At 38.9% G+C, this 21659-nt stretch overlaps 1 protein-coding gene across 16 annotated transcripts in view; it reads left to right on the top strand.

Annotated features, from left to right (window-relative positions):
* The window catches only part of Itpr (Inositol 1,4,5,-trisphosphate receptor), a 590630-nt gene that overhangs the window by 501034 nt on the left and 67937 nt on the right, over positions 1–21659 (top strand). For all 16 annotated transcript variants that reach the window (XM_070084086.1, XM_070084085.1, XM_070084080.1 and 13 more), the window contains 5 exons: positions 801–902; positions 1965–2102; positions 7331–7523; positions 19682–19804; positions 20682–20854. In XM_070084086.1, the coding sequence (XP_069940187.1) occupies positions 801–902; positions 1965–2102; positions 7331–7523; positions 19682–19804; positions 20682–20854 (729 nt within the window). The remainder of the gene's footprint in view (positions 1–800; positions 903–1964; positions 2103–7330; positions 7524–19681; positions 19805–20681; positions 20855–21659) is intronic.

Here is a 21659-nt window from a genome sequence, read left to right as displayed (position 1 = left end):
AGAACAAACTTTCAAAGTTTCTAAGGTCATTCCAAATTCAAAAATTTTGGAAAACATTCTCTCTTTTATTTTTAAATTCTGAATTAGGATTTTTCTGAATTGAAAGTCACCAAATTATAATTCAAAAGTTTGCTCTTATTCAAAAATGTAATACATATTTTGAATATCATTTCATATTCAACATTTCTTGGTTTTTGAGGAACTGCAACTAGGAAAGGTACAGTATTACTGTATATGCCATAATAAATTACTCTTTTCTTCTACATATTTAGCAGAAATATATTTACAGACTCTCTCTAAAGTCATCAGTCAACAAATCTGTTTAAAGGATGAACAATGGCTTAGACTGACAGATAGTGAGAAAGACTGTGTTTATAGAGAAATCTTTATTATGATATTTCATCTAGGACTGGACTTTATCAGGTATACAAATAAACTGCCTCATAAGGCAGATGAGCACTTTGAGGTCTTTTCAGAGGTCTCATTTGAGGTCATGGGGAGAGAGAAGTCAGACAGTCTCTTTCTCTCTCCCCATGATTTAAACTTGTTACCTCACTTGTAACCTCTCACAAACTTATTTACCATATAAGGTACTCTTTTTCCTTATAAGGCAGCATATCTTGTTTTGTATACAAAATACTTGAAGTACTGGCTGAAACAGTGTTTTTTCTCAAGTCTGTATTTGGTTAAATTTGACCAGAAATAGGCTTGTGAAAAAAAAAAAGGTGTAGATTTTGAAAATCTGCTTTATTTAATAAACTTTCTGGAAAGCTAAATTTAGTCTAATCTCCACTTCCCAGCTGGATATGGTATGCAACTTGTACCACCAGGAGAGTATGGATGAAGATGAGTTCTTTGAAGAGGGTTCTCCTGATGGTGATGATGGAGTCTCTCCAAAAGAAGTAAGATTCTCCTAGTATTAATGGGTTAGATTTTATATGCAAGCACTGTATGTATTATTTTATTTGTAGTCTAAGCTTCAGAAGAGTACAGTAATTTTTTTTTATCATTGGAATATACTTATTTTTTTATATTTGAGTCAACTTGTTATATTTGAGTCAACAGTATTTTATATTTGAGTCAACAATTTGTCTCTGAGGTGACCTGCTGTCATTGAAGCTAATTGTATTATTGTGCAGTGGTAATAAAGTAGAATAAATTTTGTGTTCAATATTCTAAAGCTTTTTTTTTTTTACAAAATAGTAAAACTCACATTGCTGGGCAGGGCTGTCAAGTATACCTATCAAAAAAAAAAAAAAGTTTTGATATCTACTATCAGTTACTTCAGCTAAGGTTACAGTTTATAAACCTCAACAGACAAGGATTCTAGTAGGTATAAAAACTATTTATATACATAATTTCTTTCAACAGTGCAAGCTTCATTGTCATTTGTACAGCCCTGTTAAATGTTTTTCATCTAATTAAAATTTAATAAGGTATTTCAATTTATTCTCAAAGAAGCATTTAATTGTTTGATATCAGTACACGTCAAATTTCACCACTGGGACGTCAGATTTCACCATTGGGCATTAATGTTATATGCAGTAGTCATTTTAATTTTTCTGTTACATACTTTGTGTCTAAACACATTGTGCAAGTGGTGACTTCATGCATGATAGCTAAACCTGTATGCAAAATTCATGAACAGTAGTTTATCTTTGAATGATATTTATCAGAATGTTGAAGTGGGACATTTCTATCGTTGTTGAGCTTTATTAAGTCATGACTTGATTAAGCACAATACTGAGCAAAATGTTGTCCCATTAAGAGCTTGTTCTGTTTATTGTATCTTTATACAATGCCATTTATCATTTGAACATACATGCTGTGCTAAAAATGTCTGAAGAAGATTCCAAGAATGGAATTTTCGAGATGATAATGATGGTGATTGGGGGTTTCAGAAGGGTACATATATTAGGGAACTAATTGTTTTAGGTATACACCTAACTATTTTTGTTTCCTAGGTTGGACACAATATCTACATATTGTGCCATCAGCTAGCTAAACACCATAAGGAACTTGAGGAATTACTCTCCAAAAGTGGCAATGAAAAGCACAGTAAGGCACTGACTCATTACAGAGAAAATACTGCCCAGATTGAGGTGAGTTACCCTTGTAAAGCTAATTTACCAAAGCTTAAATATTTCATACTGTATGTACCATAAATACTTTTGTAATTCATATTTATTTCCACTATATTACTTCTTTCAACAAACTGGCCATATCCCACTGAGGCAGGGTGGCCCAAAAAGAAAGAAAAAATACCCAGAAAGAAAATACCTTCATCATCATTCAACACTTTCACCTCATACATAATCAGTCTTTGTGGAGGCACGCAGATATGACAGTTTAGAAGTCCCTCCAAACTGCCAATATCCCAAACCCCTGCTTTAAAGTGCAAACATTGTACAGTGGACCCTTGGTTTTTGTCGATCTTAGTTATCGCCGATTTTGGTTTTGGCTGACTTTTTTCATTGATTTTTGGCTTTAGTTTTCGTCGATTACCTCTGTTTTTGTCGATTGTACGGAACCTGTCCAGTCCCCAGCGCGCAGACAAAGCCGCCTCCCGCACGCATTCTCAGCCATTGTAGTGTTGTTTCTTGGTCAGTGAACATATCCTGCCAGGTCATATGAAACATTTCATAATAATCCATTGTTTCTGCCACTTCTTTATTGTTTGTGACTGCTGAATAAGCAACCATGGCCCCAAAGAAAGCTCCTAGTGCCAATGCTTTGGTAAAGAAAGTGAGGAACACCATGGAACTGAAAAAAGAAATCCCAAGAAAATATGATACTGGCATACGTGTTGCTGAACTCGGCAGGATGTACGGGAAGTCGCCATCAACAATCAGCTCCATTGTGGCAAAGAGAAAAGAAATCATGGAAGCTGATGTTGCGAAAGGGGTGAGTGCAATAACCAGACAGAGATTCCAAATAATTGAAGAAGTGAAGAAATTGTTATTGGTGTGGATCAGAGAGAGTGAGTTAGCAGGAGATAGTGTTGTGCAGTCTATTATTTGTGAAAAGGCAAGGCAGTTGCATGAGGATCTCATAAAGAAACTACCTGAAAAAAGTGGTGATGAAAGTGAATTTAAGGCCAGCAAAGGCTGGTTCAAAAATTTCAAGAAGCGAAGTTGCATGTACAGTGTTGTAAGGCATGGTGAGGGTGCCAGTTCAGACAAACAAGCGGCTGAAAAATTCGTTGGGGAATTCAAATGTTATGTAGAGTCTGAAAAATTCCAACCCCAACAAGCGTTCAGTTGTGACGAAACAGGCCTCTTTTGGAAGAAATTGCCAAAGAGGACCTACATCATGCAGGACAAAAAGGCACTCCCAGGACACAAGCCTATGAAAGACAGGCTAACTCTCTTGTTGTATGGTAATGCTAGTGGGGATTTCAAAGTGAAGCCTTTACTGGTGTATCACTCTGAAAATCCAAGAGTGTTGAAGAAAAACAGTGTTGTTAAGAGTAAATTGTGTGTGATGTGGAAGGCTAACAGTAGGGCATGGGTCGCAAGGGAAATTTTCCTGGTTTAATGAAGTGTTTCGCCCCAGTGTGAAAAAATACTTCCTGGATAAGAAATTGCCACTCAAGTGCCTCCTCTTAATAGACAATGCTCCTGCTCATCCTCCAGACTTGGAAGACCAATTGTCTAAGGAATTCAGTTTTGTAACAGTGAAGTTTTTGCCTCCTAACACCACTCCTCTCCTCCAGCCCATGGACCAGCAAGTCATTGCAAACTTCAAAAAACTGTACACCAAAGCAATGTTTCAAAGGTGCTTTGACATAAATGCAGACTCTGAATTGACCCTAAGAGAGTTCTGGAAGAATCACTTCAATATCTTCCATTGCATAGGCCTTATAGATAAGGCTTAGCAGGGAGTGACTTCCAGGACAATGAACTCTGGAGAAAACTGTGGCCAGATTGTGTCCAAAAGAAGGATTTTGAAGGGTTTGAGGCTGACCCTGTCGCCCCTACACTTGTTGTGCAATCAGTTGTGGCATTGGGGAATTCCATGGGGTTGGATGTGAGTTTGGAGGATGTGGAAGAGTTGGTGGAGGACCACAATTAAGAGCTAACCACTGATGAGCTGCAAGAGCTTTATCTGCAACAGCAACAGAACACAGCTGAGGAAATTGCTTCAGAGGAGGAGGAGGAGGAAGAGAGATGGAAGAAGGTGCCTTCTTCAAAGATTAATGAGATTTGTGCAATGTGGGCTAAAGTGCATTCATTTGTGGAGCAACATCACCCTGAGAAAGTTGTTGCAATCCGTGCTAGTGACTTTTACAATGAAAATGCCATGTCCCATTTTAGACAAATCTTAAGAGAAGCCAGAAACAGACCTATCTGGACAGATATTTTGTGCGACATGGGTCCAGTGACTCTCAAGCTGGTCCTAGTGACAGTAAAAAACAAAGGAGGGAAGTTCCCCCAGATAAGGGCTTGGTACCTAGAGTCCTTATGGAGGGGGAATCCCCTTCCAAACAATAACCTATCTTCCCTCTCCCTTCCTCTCTGCCTTCCTTCCAGCAGCAACAGCCTTCAATAAAGGTAAGTGTCATGTTTAATGTTCATTCTTTTGTGCATGTAAATGTATATTTAAGGTAAAAAAACATTTTGTTGATACTTCTGGGTGTCCGGAATGGATTAATTCTGTTTACATTATTTCTTATGGGGAAAATGGTTTTGGTTTTGGCTGATGGCTCTGGAACAAATTAAACACAAAAACCAAGGGTCCACTGTACTTCCCATTTCCAGGATTCGAGTCCAGCTAACCGGTTTCCCTGAATCCCTTCACAAAATATTACCCTGCTCACACTCCAACAGCTCGTCATGTCCCAAAAATCATTTGTCTCCATTCACTCCTATCTAACACGCTCACACATGCTTGCTGGAAGTCCAATCCCTTCGCCCACAAAACCTCCTTTACCCCATCCCTCCAACCTTTTCAAGGACGACCCCTACCCCGCCTTCCTTCCCCCACAGATTTATACGCACTCCAAGTCATTCTACTTTGATCCATTCTCTCTAAATGACCAAACCACCTCAACAACCCTTCTTCAGCCCTCTGACTAATACTTTTAGTAACTCTGCACATCCTCCTAATTTCCACACTCCAAATTCTCTGCATAATATTTACACAACACATTGCTCTTAGACAGGACATTTCCACTGCCTCCAGTCGCCTCCTCACTGCAGCATTTGCAACCCAAGCTTCACACCCATATAAGAGTGTTGGTACCACTATACTTTCATACATTCCCTTCTTTGCCTCCATGGATAATGTTTTTTTGTCTCCACAAATACCTCAACTCACCACTCTCCTTTTTTCTTTCATCAATTCTATGATTTATCTTGTCCTTCATAAACCCATCTGCTGAAAAGTCAACTCCCAAATATCTGAAAACATTCACTTCTTCCATACTCCCTCTCTCCAATGTGATATCCAATTTTTCTCCATCTAAATCATTTGATACCCTCATCACTTTATTCTTATCTATGTTCACTTTCAACTTTCTACCTTTACACACCCTCCCAAACTCGTCTACTAACCTTTGCAACTTTAGAATCATCAGCAAAAAGTAACTGTGTCAACTCCCATTTTGTATTTGATTCCCCATAATTTAAACCCACCCCTCTCACCAACACCCTAGCATTTACTTTTTTTGCAACCCCATCTGTAAATATACAGTAGGGCCCTGCTTTTCGGCATTTGGCCTTACAGCGTTCCGCTAATATTATGACCAAAACTTTCTGTACGGCAAGTGGTCTTTCAAAAATGGCACGCACCACCCGGTTTGTTTACATTCTCCATGAGGACATCTCTCAATTATGTAATAATAATCACTCTTGAGCACATTAAATGTCTAATTTTACATCAATATAGACATTTTCATTAATCCATACATGATATTTTCTTCAAAATTATATAAGAAACACGTTAAATAGTGCATGAAATTACCGCCTCCCTTTCTTCATCAACATTTAAAAGTTCCTCAAAATATTCCTGGCATCTACCCAATACCTCCATCTCCCCATCTACTAAATCATCTACTGTTTTTAACTGACAGATTCATTCGTTCCCCAGGCTTTCTTAACTTGTTTATCTCACTCCAAAATTTTTTTCCTATTTTCATCAAAATTTCTTGACAATGCCTCTCAAATTCTATCATCTACTCTCCTTTTGCACTCCCTCACCACTCTCTTCACCTTTCTTTTACTCTCCATATACTCTTCTCTTCTTATAACACTTCTGCTTTGTAAAAACCTCTCATAAGCTACCTTTTCCTCTTTTATCACACCCTTTATTTCATTACACCAATCATTCCTCTTTCCTCTTGCACCCACCCTCCTATAATCACAAACTTCTGCCCCACATTCTAATACTGCATTTTTAAAACAATTCCAACCCTCTTCAACCTTCCCCCCCACTACTCATATTTACACTAGCCCACCTTTCTGCTAATACAGTGGACCCCCGCATAACGATTACCTCCGAATGCGACCAATTATGTAAGTGTATTTATGTAAGTGCGTTTGTACGTGTATGTTTGGGGGTCTGAAATGGACTAATCTACTTCACAATATTCCTTATGGGAATAAATTCGGTCAGTACTGGCACCTGAACATACTTATGGAGTGAAAAAATATCGTTAACCGGGGGTCCACTGTAGTTGCTTATATCTCACCCTAACTTCCTCCTCCCTTAGTTTATATACTTTCACCTCTCTCTAACTTGTTGTTGACATTTTCCTTTCATTCCATCAACCTCTTATTCTAACTGTAGCTACAACTAAATAATGATTCAATATATCAGTTGCCCCTCTATAAACATGTACATCCTGAAGCCTACCCATCAACATTTTATCCACCAATACATAATCTAACAAAGTACTTTTATTATGTGCTATATCATGCTTTGTATACTTATTTATCCTCTTTTTCATAAAATATGTATTACTTATTGGTTTAAGCCAGTGGGAGAATTGGACCTGCCCCACATAGGCCAGTAGACCTGTTGCAATGTTCCTTCTTTTTTATGTTCTTATAACAGGTATAGCAGATTATTTTTACCAACAGGAGAATGAATTACAATTATGAGAATGATTGTCCATTAGACTGCTGCTCATGAATCACTATCTTATTCTGTCCATTGATTATCACACGTATTCATGTCCAGTTATTTTCCTTTCTGTTCTCAATTGTAAGAAATTATACTCACTTCATAGCATGTACCTTGTGTATTTCTGTATAAGTACATGTACTTGTACTGGGTGTTTTTAGCCAGAGTGTATACTGCTAACTACCTAATGGTATTATAATTCCAGATTGTTCGAAGTGACCGCACAATGGAGCAAATTGTTTTCCCTATCCCAGAGATCTGCAATTACCTGACAAGAGAAACAAAACAGAGAGTCTACCAAACTGCTGAACGGGATGAACAGGGAACTAAAGTCACTGATTTCTTTGAAAAGTGTAATGATATGTTCATAGAAATGCAGTGGCAGAGAAAATTGAAAAGTAAGTGCAGAAATCATAAAGGAAATGAAGTACTCTAGGGCCGTGCTTTACAACGTTTTTCCTTACAGCATTCCACTAATTCCCCCCCCACCTGACATTCTAATACAGTCACCGCGCCCCACACGGTTTGTTTACATTCTCCGTGAGCCCCGTGAGCTCCACGTCTCTCCATTATGTCTGGACACTTTCCAAATTTTAAGTGTTTTAAAGTTATTTCACATTTTTTATATACTCTGATAATTATACAGTGGAACCTCGGCTTATGAATGCTCCACCATGCGAGCTTTTCAGGATGCGAACCATCGTTCGGTCGATTTTTTACTTCTGGATACGAACAAAATTTCAGGATAAATCCTTCCCCCTCAAGGGAGGTTCCTTGGTGAAGGGCCCTTGATCCAGGGAATTGGATCTGTGCTCCAGTTCCCTATATTAATAATAATGATAATTATTATTATAATACGTACGTACTACTACTACTATTAATAATATGTGTAATATGTATAATATGTATTATTTTCATATAGTCGGACTTGAGTCCTGGAAATGGGAAGTACAATGCCTGCACTTTAAAGGAGGGGTTTGGAATATTGGCAGTTTGGAGGGATATGTTGTGTATCTTTATACATATATGCTTCTAAGCTGTTGTATTCTGAACACCTCTGCAAAAACAGTGATAATGTGTGAGTGTGGTGAAAGTGTTGAATGATGATGAAAGTATTTTCTTTTTGGGGATTTTCTTTCTTTTTTTGGGTCACCCTGCCTCGGTGGGAGACGGCCTACTTGTTGAAAAAAAAAAAATGTATAATGTACTATTATTGGTATAATAATATATTTTTTTTTTTTTTTCAACAAGTCGGCCGTCTCCCACCGAGGCAGGGTGACCCAAAAAAGAAAGAAAATCCCCAAAAAGAAAATACTTTCATCATCATTCAACACTTTCACCACAATCACACATTATCACTGCTTTTGCAGAGGTGCTCAGAATACAACAGTTTAGAAGCATACACATATAAAGATACACAGCATATCCCTCCAAACTGCCAATATCCCAAACCCCTCCTTTAAAGTGCAGGCATTGTACTTCCCATTTCCAGGACTCAAGTCCGACTATATGAAAATAACCGGTTTCCCTGAAATCCCTTCACTAAATATTACCCTGCTCACACTCCAACAGATCGTCGGGTCCCAAGTACCATTCGTCTCCATTCACTCCTATCTAACACGCTCACACACGCTTGCTGGAAGTCCAAGCCCCTTGCCCACAAAACCTTTACCCCCTCTCTCCAACCCTTTCGAGGACGACCCCTACCCCGCATTCCTTCCCCTATAGATTTATGTGCTTTCCATGTCATTCTACTTTGATCCATTCTCTCTAAATGACCAAACCACCTCAACAACCCTTCTTCTGCCCTCTGACTAATACTTTTATTAACTCCACACCTTTTCCTAATTTCCACACTCCGAATTTTCTGCATAATATTTACACCACACATTGCCCTTAAACAGGACATCTCCACTGCCTCCAACCGTCTCCTCGCTGCTACATTTACCACCCAAGCTTCACACCCATATAAGAGTGTTGGTACTACTATACTTTCCTACATTCCCTTCTTTGCCTCCATGGATAACGTTTTTTGACTCCACATATACCTCAACGCACCACTCACCTTTTTTCCCTCATCAATTCTATGATTAACCTCATCCTTCATAAATCCATCCGCCGACACGTCAACTCCCAAGTATCTGAAAACATTCACTTCTTCCATACTCCTCCTCCCCAATTTGATATCCAATTTTTCTTTATCTAAATCATTTGACACCCTCATCACCTTACTCTTTTCTATGTTCACTTTCAACTTTCTATCTTTACACACATTCCCAAACTCATCCACTAACCTTTGCAATTTTTCTTTAGAATCTCCCATAAGCACAGTATCATCAGCAAAAAGTAACTGTCAATTCCCATTTTGAATTTGGTTCCCCAAAATTTAATCCCACCCCTCTCCTGAACACCCTAGCATTTACTTCCTTTACAACCCCATCTATAAATATATTAAACAACCATGGTGACATTACACATCCCTGTCTAAGACCTACTTTTACCGGGAAGTAGTCTCCCTCTCTTCTACACACCCTAACCTGAGCCTCACTATCCTCATAAAAACTCTTTACAGCATTTAATAACTTACCACCTATTCCATATACTTGCAACATCTGCCACATTGCTCCTCTATCCACTCTATCATATGCCTTTTCTAAATCCATAAATGCAATAAAAACTTCCCTACCTTTATCTAAATACTGTTCACATATATGCTTCAATGTAAACACTTGATCTACACATCCCCTACCCACTTTGAAACCTCCTTGCTCATCCGCAATCCTACATTCTGTCTTACCTCTAATTCTTTCAATTATAACCCTACCGTACACTTTTCCTGGTATACTCAGTAAACTTATTCCTCTATAATTTTTAGTCTCTTTTGTCCCCTTTCCCTTTATATAAAGGGACTATACATGCTCTCCGCCAATCCCTAGGTACCTTCCCCTCTTTCATACATTTATTAAACAAAAGTACCAACCACTCCAACACTATATCCCCCCCTGCTTTTAACATTTCTGTCATGATCTCATCAGTTCCAGCTGCTTTACCCACTTTCATTTTACGTAATGCCTCACGTACCTGCCCCACACTTACATTCTGCTCTTCTTTTCTCCTAAAAGATGGTATACCTCCCTGACCAGTGCATGAAATTACTGCCTCTGTTTCTTCCTTAACATTTAAAAGTTCCTCAAAATATTCTCGCCATCTACCTAATACCTCCATCTCCCCATCTACTAACTCCCCTACTCTGTTTTTAACTGACAAATCCATACTTTCCCTAGGCTTTCTTAACTTGTTTAACTCACTCCAAAATTTTTTCTTATTTTCATTAAAATTTCTTGACAGTGCCTCTCCCACTCTATCATCTGCTCTCCTTTTGCACTCTCTCACCACTCTCTTTACCTTTCTTTTACTCTCCATGTACTCTGCTCGTCTTATAACACTTCTGCTTTGTAAAAACCTCTCATGAGCTCTCTTTTTCTCTTTTATCACACCCTTTACTTCATCATTCCACCAATCACTCCTCTTTCCTCCTGCCCCCACCCTCCTATAACCACAAACTTCTGCCCCACATTCTAATACTGCATTTTTAAAACTATTCCAACCCTCTTCAACCCCCCCCCCCACTACTCATCTTTGCACTAGCCCACCTTTCTGCCAATAGTCGCTTATATCTCACCCGAACTTCCTCCTCCCTTAGTTTATACACTTTCACCTCCCTCTTACTTGTTGTTGCCACCTTCCTCTTTTCCCATCTACCTCTTACTCTAACTGTAGCTACAACTAAATAATGATCTGATATATCAGTTGCCCCTCTATAAACATGTACATCCTGGAGCCTACCCATCAACCTTTTAACCCCCAATACATAATCTAATAAACTACTTTCATTACGTGCTACATCATACCTTGTATATTTATTTATCCTCTTTTTCATAAAATATATATTACTTATTACCAAATCTCTTTCTACACATAGCTCAAAGGCTCCCCATTTACATTTACCCCTGGCACCCCAAATTTACCTACTACTCCCTCCATAACATTTTTACCCACTTTAGCATTGAAATCCCCAACCACCATTACTCTCACACTTGATTCAAAACTCCCCATGCATTCACTCAACATTTCCCAAAATCTGTCTCTCTCCTCTACACTTCTCTCTTCTCCAGGTGCATACACGCTTATTATAACCCACTTTTCACATCCAATCTTTATTTTACTCCACATAATCCTTGAATTAATACATTTATAGTCCCTCTTTTCCTGCCATAGCTTATCCTTCAACATTATTGCTACTCCTTCTTTAGCTCTAACTCTATTTGAAACCCCTGACCTAATCCCATTTATTCCTCTCCACTGAAACTCTCCCACCCCCTTCAGCTTTGTTTCACTTAAAGCCAGGACATCCAGCTTCTTCTCATTCATAACATCCACAATCATCTCTTTCTTATCATCTGCACAACATCCACGCACATTCAGACTTCCCACTTTGACAATTTTCTTCTTCTTATTCTTTTTAGTAATCTTTACAGGAAAAGGGGTTACTAGCCATTGTTCCCGGCATTTTAGTCGACTTTTACGACACGCATGGCTTACGGAGGAAAGATTCTTATTCCACTTCCCCATGGATATAAAAGGAAAAGTAATAAGACCAAGAACTATTAAGATAAAATCAAAGAAAACTCAGATTTTTTTTTTTTTTTTTTTTTTTTAAAAAAACCGGCCGTATCCCACCAAGGCAGGGTGGCCCAAAAAGAAAAACGAAAGTTTCTCTTTTTAAATTTAGTAATTTATACGGGAGAAGGGGTTACCAGCCCCTTGCTCCCGGCATTTTAGTCGCCTCTTACAACACGCATGGCTTACGGAGGAAGAATTCTGTTCCACTTCCCCATGGAGATAAGAGGAAATAAACAAGAACAAGAACTAGAAAGAAAATAGAAGAAAACCCAGAGCGGTGTGTATATATATGCTTGTACATGTATGTGTAGTGTGACCTAAGTGTAAGTAGAAGTAGCAAGACATACCTGTAATCTTGCATATATATGAGACAGACAAAAGACATCAGCAATCCTACCATCATGTAAAACAATCACAGGCTTTCGTTTTACACTCACTTGGCAGGACGGTAGTGCCTCCCTGGGTGGTTGCTGTCTACCAACCTACTACCTATAAAATAATTATTATTATTATTATTATTGTTACGTACATGGTGAAGGGCTCTTGCTCTGTGGAATTGGATCTGTGCTTCAGTTCCCTAAATTAATATTTATAATAATAATTATTATTCTTTCTTCTTTCAACACACCCGCCGTATCCCACCGAGGCAGGGTGGCCCAAAAGGAAAATGAAAGTTTCTCCTTTTACATTTAGTAATATATACAGGAGAAGGGGTTTATAATAATAACTATTATTATAATAATAACTATTATTATAATACGTACATACTACTAATAATAATTATAACAATAATAATACAATAGTATAATAATACTTGTCGCCATTGCCCAGCTGTGAGAGGAGCAACTCTCATTGCTGAGGTCCAAGGAATAAACCCGGGACTTTAATATAAAAAAATTTATAAAAAATTTTAATGAATATAGGTAGTAGGTTGGTAGACAGCAACCACCCAGGGAGGTACTACCGTCCTGCCAAATGAGTGTAAAATGAGAGCCTGTAATTGTTTTACATGATGGTAGGATTGCTGGTGTCCTTTTTTCTGTCCCATAAACATGCTGGATTTTAGGTACGTCTTGCTACGTCTACTTACACTTGGGTCAAACTACACATACACTTTTTTTTTATCTTTGCAACAAACCAGCTGTATCCCACCATGGCAGGGTGGCCCAAAAAGAAAAACGAAAATTTCTCTTGTTTTTTTTTTTGTTTTTTTCAACACACCGGCTGTATCCCACCGAGGCGGGGTGGCCCAAAAGGAAAAACGAAAGTTTCTCCTTTTACATTTAGTAATATATACAGGAGAAGAGGTTACTAGCCCCTTGCTCCCGGCATTTTAATCGCCTCTTACAACACGCATGGCTTATGGAGGAAGAATTCTGTTCCACTTCCCCATGGAGATAAGAGGAAATAAACAAGAACAAGAACTAGAAAGAAAATAGAAGAAAACCCAGAGGGGTGTGTATATATATGTTTGTACATGTATGTGTAGTGTGACCTAAGTGTAAGCAGAAGTAGCAAGACATACCTGAAATTTTGCATGTTTATGAGGCAGACAAAAGACACCAGCAATGCTACCATCATGTAAAACAATTACAGGCTTTCGTTGTACATTCACTTGACGAAAGCCTGTAATTGTTTTACATGATGGTAGCATTGCTGGTGTCTTTTGTCTGCCTCATAAACATGCAAAATTTCAGGTATGTCTTGCTACTTCTACTTACACTTAGGTCACACTACACATACATTACAGGCTTTCGCCAAGTGAGTGTACAACGAAAGCCTGTAATTGTTTTACATGATGGTAGGATTGCTGGTGTCTTTTGTCTGTCTCATAAACATGCAAGATTTCAGGTACGTCTTGCGACTTCTACTTACACTTAGGCCACACTACACATACATGTACAAACATATATATACATACTGCTCTGGGTTTTCTATTTTCTTTCTAGTTCTTGTTCTTGTTTATTTCCTCTTACCTCCATAGGGAAGTGGAACAGAATTCTTCCTCCGTAAGCCATGCATGTTGTAAGAGGCGACTAAAATGCCGGGAGCAAGGGTCTAGTAACCTCTTCTCCTGTATATATTACTAAACATAAAGGTAGAAACTTTCGTTTTTCTTTTTGGACCACACCGCCTTGGTGGGATACGGCCGGTGTGTTGAAAGAAGAACATGTATGTGTAGTGTGACCTAAGTGCTTAAGTAGAAGTAGCAAGACATACCTGAAATTTTTCATGTGTATGAGATAGAAAAAAGGACACCAGCAATCCTACCATCATGTAAAACAATTATAGGCTTTCGTTTTACACTCACTCGGCAGGACGGTAGTACCTCCCTGGGCGGTTGCTGTCTACCAACCTACTACCTAGGACACATACATGTTTAAGCATATATATACACACCCCTCTAAGTTTTCTATTTTCTTTCTAGTTCTTGTTCCTGTTTATTTCCTCTTATCTCCTTGGGGAAGGGGAACGGAATTCTTCCTCCATAAGCCATGCGTGTTGTAAGAGGTGACTAAAATGCCGGGAGCAAGGGGTTAGTAACCCCTTCTCCTGTATAAATTACTAAATTTAAAAAGAGAAACTTTCGTTTTTCTTTTTGGCCACCCTGCCTTGGTGGGATACGGCCGGTTTGTTGAAAAAAAAAATTAATAATAATTATTATTATTCTTTCAATACACTGGCCGTATCCCACCGAGGCGGGGTGGCCCGAAAGGAAAAACAAAAGTTTCTCCTTTTACATTTAGTAATATATACAGGAGAAGGGGTTACTAGCCCCTTGCTCCTGGCATTTTAGTTGCCTCTTACAACATGTATGGCTTACAGAGGAAGAATTCTGTTCCACTTTCCCATGGAGGTAAGAGGAAATAAACAAGAACAAGAATAAGAAAGAAAATAGAAGAAAACCCAGAGAGGGGTGTATATATGTGCTTGTACATGTATGTGTAGTGTGACCTAAGTGTAAGTAGAAGTAGCAAGACATACCTGAAATCTTGCATGTTTATGAGACAGAAAAAAGGACACCAGCAATCGTACCATCATGTAAAACAATTACAAGCTTTCGTTTTACACTCACTTGGCAGGACAGTAGTACCTCCCTGGGCAGTTGCTGTCTACCAACCTACTACCTAGGACACGTACATGTACAAGCATATATGTGCACACCCCTCTAGGTTTTCTTCTATTTTCTTTCTAGTTCTTGTTTTTGTTTATTTCCTCTTATCTCCATGGGGAAGTGGAACAGAATTCTTCCTCTGTAAGCCATGCATGTTGTAAGAGGCGACTAAAATGCTGGGAACAAGGGGCTAGTAATCCCTTCTGTACAAATTACTAAATTTAAAAAGAGAAACTTTCGTTTTTCTTTTTGGGTCACCCTGCCTTGGTGGGATACGGCCGGTTTGTTGAAAAATAACAAAACATGGTGAGGGGCTCTTGATCTATGGAATTGGATCTGTGCTCCAGTTCCCTAAATTAATAGCAATAATAATAATTTTTATTATTATAATAATGAGGAGGTGTTTGGGATGTTGACAGTTTGGAGGGATATGTTGTGTATCTTTATACTTACATGCTTCTAAGCTGTTGTGTTCTGAGCACCCCTGCAAAAACACAGGAAGACATAAATGAGATTCCAGAAATTAACAATTATCCAGTTCCTGACGAATTCAAATTGACTAATATTACTGTCACGAGGGACATGGTTATCAAGCAGATAGACAAATTGAAGCAAAGTAAGTCCCCGGGGCCCGACGAGTTGTTTTCCAGGGTACTTAAGGAATGCAAAATGGAACTTAGTCAGCCATTAACGAGTGTGTTTAATGTGTCCGTCCTTACTGGTATTGTGCCAGAATTGTGGAAGATGGCTAATGTGGTTCCTATATTCAAATCAGGGGATAAGTTCGTGTCTTCAAATTACCGTCCAATAAGCCTAACATCTATAGTGGGCAAGTTACTAGAATCAATTATAGCTGACATTATTAGAAGTCACCTTGAAGAGCATAACTTGATAAATGAATCTCAGCATGGGTTCACGAGAGGTCATTCCTGCCTGACAAATTTACTGACGTTCTTCAATAGAACATTTGAGGCAGTAGACAGTGATAAAGAATGTGATATTGTTTATTTGAATTTTAGTAAAGCCTTCGATAGAGTACCTCACAAGAGACTCTTAAGAAAAGTGGCAGCTCATGGTATAGGAGGTAAAGTTCTAGCATGGATAGAGGCATGGCTTACCAATAGAAAGCAGAGAGTTTCGATTAATGGGGTCAAATCTGAATGGGGATTAGTCACTAGTGGCGTTCCACAGGGATCAGTTTTGGGCCCTCTCTTGTTCATAATTTACATTAATGACCTTGATGAAGGGATTACGAGCGACATAAGTAAATTTGCTGATGATACAAAGATAGGCTGTATAATTCATTCTGAGGAGGATAGCAATGAACTCCAGGAGGATTTGGACAAATTGATGTCTTGGTCTGAAAAATGGCAGATGAAGTTCAATGTGGACAAGTGTAAGGTACTAGTCCTTGGTAATAAAAATAACCCTCAAAACTATAAACTAGGTGAAGTAGAGCTTGATCATACAGAATGTGAAAAAAACTTGGGAGTCATGGTAAGCAGAAACCTAAAATCAAGACAGCAGTGCCTAAGTGTGCACAACAAGGCTAACAGATCACTTGGATTTATCTCAAGAAGTAAAAGTAACAGAAGTCCAAAAGTTATTTTACAGCTCTATTCATCACTAGTGAGGCCTCATTTAGATTATGCTGCTCGGTTTTGGTCTCCTTACTACAGGATGGATATAAACCATACCACGGGTGGGATTTGAACCCGCGGTCAGAGAGTCTCAAAACTCCAGACCGTCGCGTTAGCCACTGGACCAGCTACCCACAATAAGATTTGTCCAATTAGGTATATTTCTACACCATAGGAAGGTTAGCATAGGCACCACTGTGACCACAAATGCAAGTTTTTACAGACGAATCTCCAGCTAGCATGGCCGTGACGAACTCTAGCTCAAGTCCCCTCACTGCCGTCAACATGACTCACGAAATCGTAATGACATGATTGCAAACAAACCATACCACAGGCAGGATTTGAACCCGCGATCAGAGAGTCTCAAAACTCCAGACCTTCGCGTTAGCCACTGGACCAGCTAGCCACAGTAAGATTTGTCTTATTGTTGCTAGCTGGTCCAGTGGCTAACGCAACGGTCTGGAGTTTTGAGACTCTGACCGCGGGTTCAAATCCCACCCGTGGTATGGTTTGTTTGCAATCGTGTCATTACGATTTCGTGAGTCATGTTGACGGCAGTGAGGGGACTTGAGCTAGAGTTCGTCACGGCCACGCTAGCTGGAGATTCGTCTGTAAAAACTTGCATTTGTGGTCACAGTGGTGCCTATGCTAACCTTCCTATGGTGTAGAAATATACCTAGTTGGACGAATCTTATTGTGGCTAGCTTGTCCAGTGGCTAACATGACGGTCTGGAGTTTTGAGACTCTCTGACCGCAGGTTCAAATTCCGCCCGTGGTATGGTTTGTTTGCAATCGTTTCATTACGAATTTGTGAGTCATGTTGACAGCAGTGAGGGGACTTGAGCTAGAGTTCATCACGGCCATGCTAGCTGGAGATTCGTCTGTAAAAACTTGCATTTGTGGTCACAGTGGTGCCTATGCTAACCTTCCTATGGTGTAGAAATATACCTAGTTGGATGAATCTTATTGTGGCTAGCTGGTCCAGTGGCTAACGCGATGGTCTGGAGTTTTGAGACTCTCTGACCGCGGGTTCAAATCCCGCCCGTGGTATGGTTTGTTTGCAATCGTGTCATTACGATTTCATGAGTCAGGATGGATATAGACTCATTGGAGAACATACAGAGAAGAATGACTAAAATGATTTACTGTGTAAGGAATCTCCCGTATGAAGATAGACTTAAAGCCTTAAATCTCCACTCTCTGGAGAGACGTAGAATAAAGGGAGATATCATTGAAGTGTATAAGTGGATGACGGGCATGAAAAAAGTTCGAGGGTGTCGAACCAAGTAAGAACCAGAAATAATGGATTTAAGTTGGATAAGTTTAGATTTAGAAAAGACATAGATAAGTACTGGTTTGCTAACAGAGTTGTGGATGCATGGAACAGTCTCCCAAGTAGGGTGATCAAGGCTAGGACCTTGGGTGGCTTTAAAAAGAGATTGGACAAATATGTGAGTGGGAAGGGCTTGGTTTGATTGGTGTCATTGGGTACGGGAGGATATTCTTGGGAAGCTTTGAGTAGGGGTCGTTTTGATAAGGACCTGCCTTCTATGGGCCAGTAGGCCTTCTGCAGTGTTCCTCCATTCTTATGTTCTTATGTATGTGATGAATGAACTGTATATGCATTTTATCACTCTGGGATGCTTTAAATGTTGTAGTATAATAGGTGTGAGTGGGGTGGCCTGGCCTGGCCTGGCCTTTATCAACTCGTGCTGCTGTAGTATCGTACATATCGTAGAATCACTGAAGAAGGAACGTTCTCCCCTCTCTCTTCCTCCTCCACTTTGGTACTTTGCTACGAGTTCTTTCTTGAATTCTATCGTGTTTGTCACCTTTACCAAAGGGCTGGCATTAGGAGCTTTCTTCGAGCACATGGTAGCTTATTTAGTAGTTGCTAGCACTAAAACGAATGGAATATTATGAAAGGTACGCCTGTGGCCTCCACAGAGACTCCACGGGGCATTTGATGAACTGGAATGAGGCACAACTTGTTCTCACTGAACCAGACCTCAGACGCCGACGGTGCCTAGAAGCCTCACTAATCACCGTCACCAACACAATAGAACCTAACGCTGAAAACCACAAAATTTAAAAACATTAGCATACATGATACTTAAGCAGGCTAAGCACCACCAACCCAACAACACAGGAGTCACATGATCTCATCGTCTACCCGTCCTCATCCCAACATGGCATTCTTCAGGTCACCATGCGTCACTCACACCTCACTCTCCGCCTATATATAATGTCTTTCTACCTCTGTATGTTAGAAGTGATCAAGGTCCCAGGACCGAAACGTTTTCTAATAAATATGTCATAGTGTTTGCTAACGTGTATTTCTAAACCAACTTGTCGGTATTTATTACCAAGGTTTATACCATTACGAATTGTATCATATGAACGTGCTCACTCGCTGATAAACAATGGCACACTGACTGTGAAGGGTGTGTGGGGCCGCTCGTACATGTCTGGGACGAACGACTATTTGCAAGTCAAACGGCGATTCATGAGTCAATATTTTGACGAAAAAAGTTACGATTTGCGAAAATTACCACTTCCAGTGCTTACAGAAGTCAAGGGTCCACTCTATTTGTTAGTGTAAACTTGTTATCTAGCATTTATAAGTGGAAAATGGGTGTTCCACTTTACAGCAATGTCCGCTTCCTGGCGGTAGCCTGGAACCTAACCTGCTGTATAAGTGGGGCCCTACTGTAACTGACCAGGTAGTATAAATAATTTTTTGCTTAATTTATTAATTAATAATTCATTTAGTGCATCGTAGAATTTTTAATATAACATTAGGAATATTTGGCCTACAAATAGAAAGGAGTTAGCATACCTTATAATATCAAAAAGAAAAAAAGAAATAGGAATGTGTAGGTTCTTGCTTTATTTCATGTGAAGCACTGAACTGTGTAGGTCATTCAGCGCACGAAGTGGTGCAGGCGCTGATCCTCCATCCACTTATTACAAAACAGATGTGCTACTAAATTGCATTCACTGATTTCATACAAAAGAGTGATTCAATGTTTTGGTAACAGTTTGGTGAAGATACTACAAATTTAGAATGTGTAACTCTTAACAGTTTGTTGCAGTTGATTTTATTTCTGTCTTGCAGGTCAAGCAGTATTGTCTACCATTAGCAACTATATGTCCTTATGGAGTAGATTACTCTTCTTATTGGCGTTAATGAATAACCTCATTGTTGCATTCTTCTATCCATATACTAGTCATTTGCCAAGTAAGTAATACAGTACATATATCTGATTTGTTTCATGTTATGAAATTTGCATGTGGTACTGGATGAGTATATTTTTATATTAATTTTTAAGCATCAGTTTTTTATTTCTTAGTTATTATTATACTTAATATTATCTGTTAGTAGAGCTCACATTTTATCTTAGAAAATATTTTCCCATCGAGGCAGGGTGACCCCGAAAAAGAAGAAACGCTTTCACAAAGTTTTTTCTTCTTTTTACATTCAGTAATTTATACAGGGAAAGGGTTACTTAAATTATAATGTGTATGGAAATTTATTTTCTCTATATTAATCGCCATATTTCCCACTTTCATAAAATAGTTTTGCGTTCACTCATATTGTATGGAAAAGTAATGTTTAAAAGTTAGGACCAGATTAGCACTTGGTCATTCATAATACTTTCCACAATGTTGTCATGGGCAACTAGTGCTATCAGACTTAGACAAATATTATTGGCATTTTCTTACCCTTTTATAGACCAAATGTACAGTACAATGTTTAGTTTTATAAAAAATTTAATCATTCATTCTCTTCATGGACTGAATCCACTTCTTCCTGTTAAAGTGTGCAATATAACATATTTTCTCAGTCATGTATTCACTCACCATAGCTGCAACCTCTTGGCCTTCATGGCCTCTGTCCCACATATTTACTTAAAACACTTTAATTACCATTTCATCATCAGTTTATTTATTATGTACATATCATCATACAGCACTCATTTTAATCTTAAGTCTCATATGTTTGTACTCCATATCATTCTATAACATAGTCATTTTTTTGTTTCATTGCTCCTAGACTATTCATCTCTGCTGCTCTGACTTAATTATTCTTGCCAAAATTTCTCCATTACTTACAGATGTTAACGGCCATGTGAATGGCTTGCTTTGGGTGGTTCTTCTGATAGCTCTTGCCATTGTTGTAAGTTTCCAACGGCGAATCTTCATGTATCTTCTGGGGGCCATATCAATAGTGCGCCTCATATTCTCTGTAGGACCTGAACCTACTCTTTGGCTACTGGGTAGTGCTAATGTAAGTTTTTTAACAAATACTTTTGTGTTTGACCTTTGTTATCCAAGGTAGTACATTAGATTTTTTATTTTTTGTCTTTTTATGCTAGTAGATTTTTTGTTTAACAGCACCACTTGTTGAATCAATGTTCATATTTATTCTTCACATGGTTCTGCTGAAAAAGACTTTCTCAGTCTTTATTTTGCTTTGTAGATTTACTCATGCCATTATCTTGCTTCCTTCTCTCCACTTTCTCTTTTCCATAGTCCATACTTATGTGTCACTCAGCCTTTCCACATTTATTTTTTACAAAACCAGCAGTCTTGTAAAAACCAACATGCATAGCTTCATAGCATATATTTCAAGTGCTCCTTCAGAAATAACATTGAAAGGTGACTGAAATATTAGAAGATTAAGTATGAGGTTGCCCTTCAAGGAATAGAAATTCTTGGCAAGAAAAGGCCATTAGCCCCTTAACTGTCAAACGTAGATCTACGTTCTTACTGCTAGCACTTCAAACATAGATCAGTGTTTTATTTTTCCTGCCTCTGAATTTGGGACGATTGGCCTGAGATGCCTGGTCAGTATAGAATGGGTCTTAACACTCGGTGTGTGCAGTATTAAAAAAATCTGGGACCACTTAGTACCTTGTGGGAGCACCAGTTCAATTGAGACCCAGCTAGAGCCAAGAACATGGCAAACACCAGGGATTCACTGATGTCATGTCTTATTAACACTACCCTTTTAATAGGAAACTGAAGTTGACCCCAAGTTTAGTGGCTTTGAGATGGATGTGGCCACAAGTGGTCAAGGAAATGTCAAAAAC

The sequence above is a fragment of the Cherax quadricarinatus genome, chromosome 11 (genome assembly GCF_038502225.1).
Source record: "Cherax quadricarinatus isolate ZL_2023a chromosome 11, ASM3850222v1, whole genome shotgun sequence".
In the NCBI taxonomy this organism is placed as follows: Eukaryota; Metazoa; Arthropoda; class Malacostraca; order Decapoda; family Parastacidae; genus Cherax; species Cherax quadricarinatus.
The sequence above is the reverse complement of the archived record's forward strand: the minus strand, read 5'-3'. Positions and strand labels throughout refer to the sequence as shown.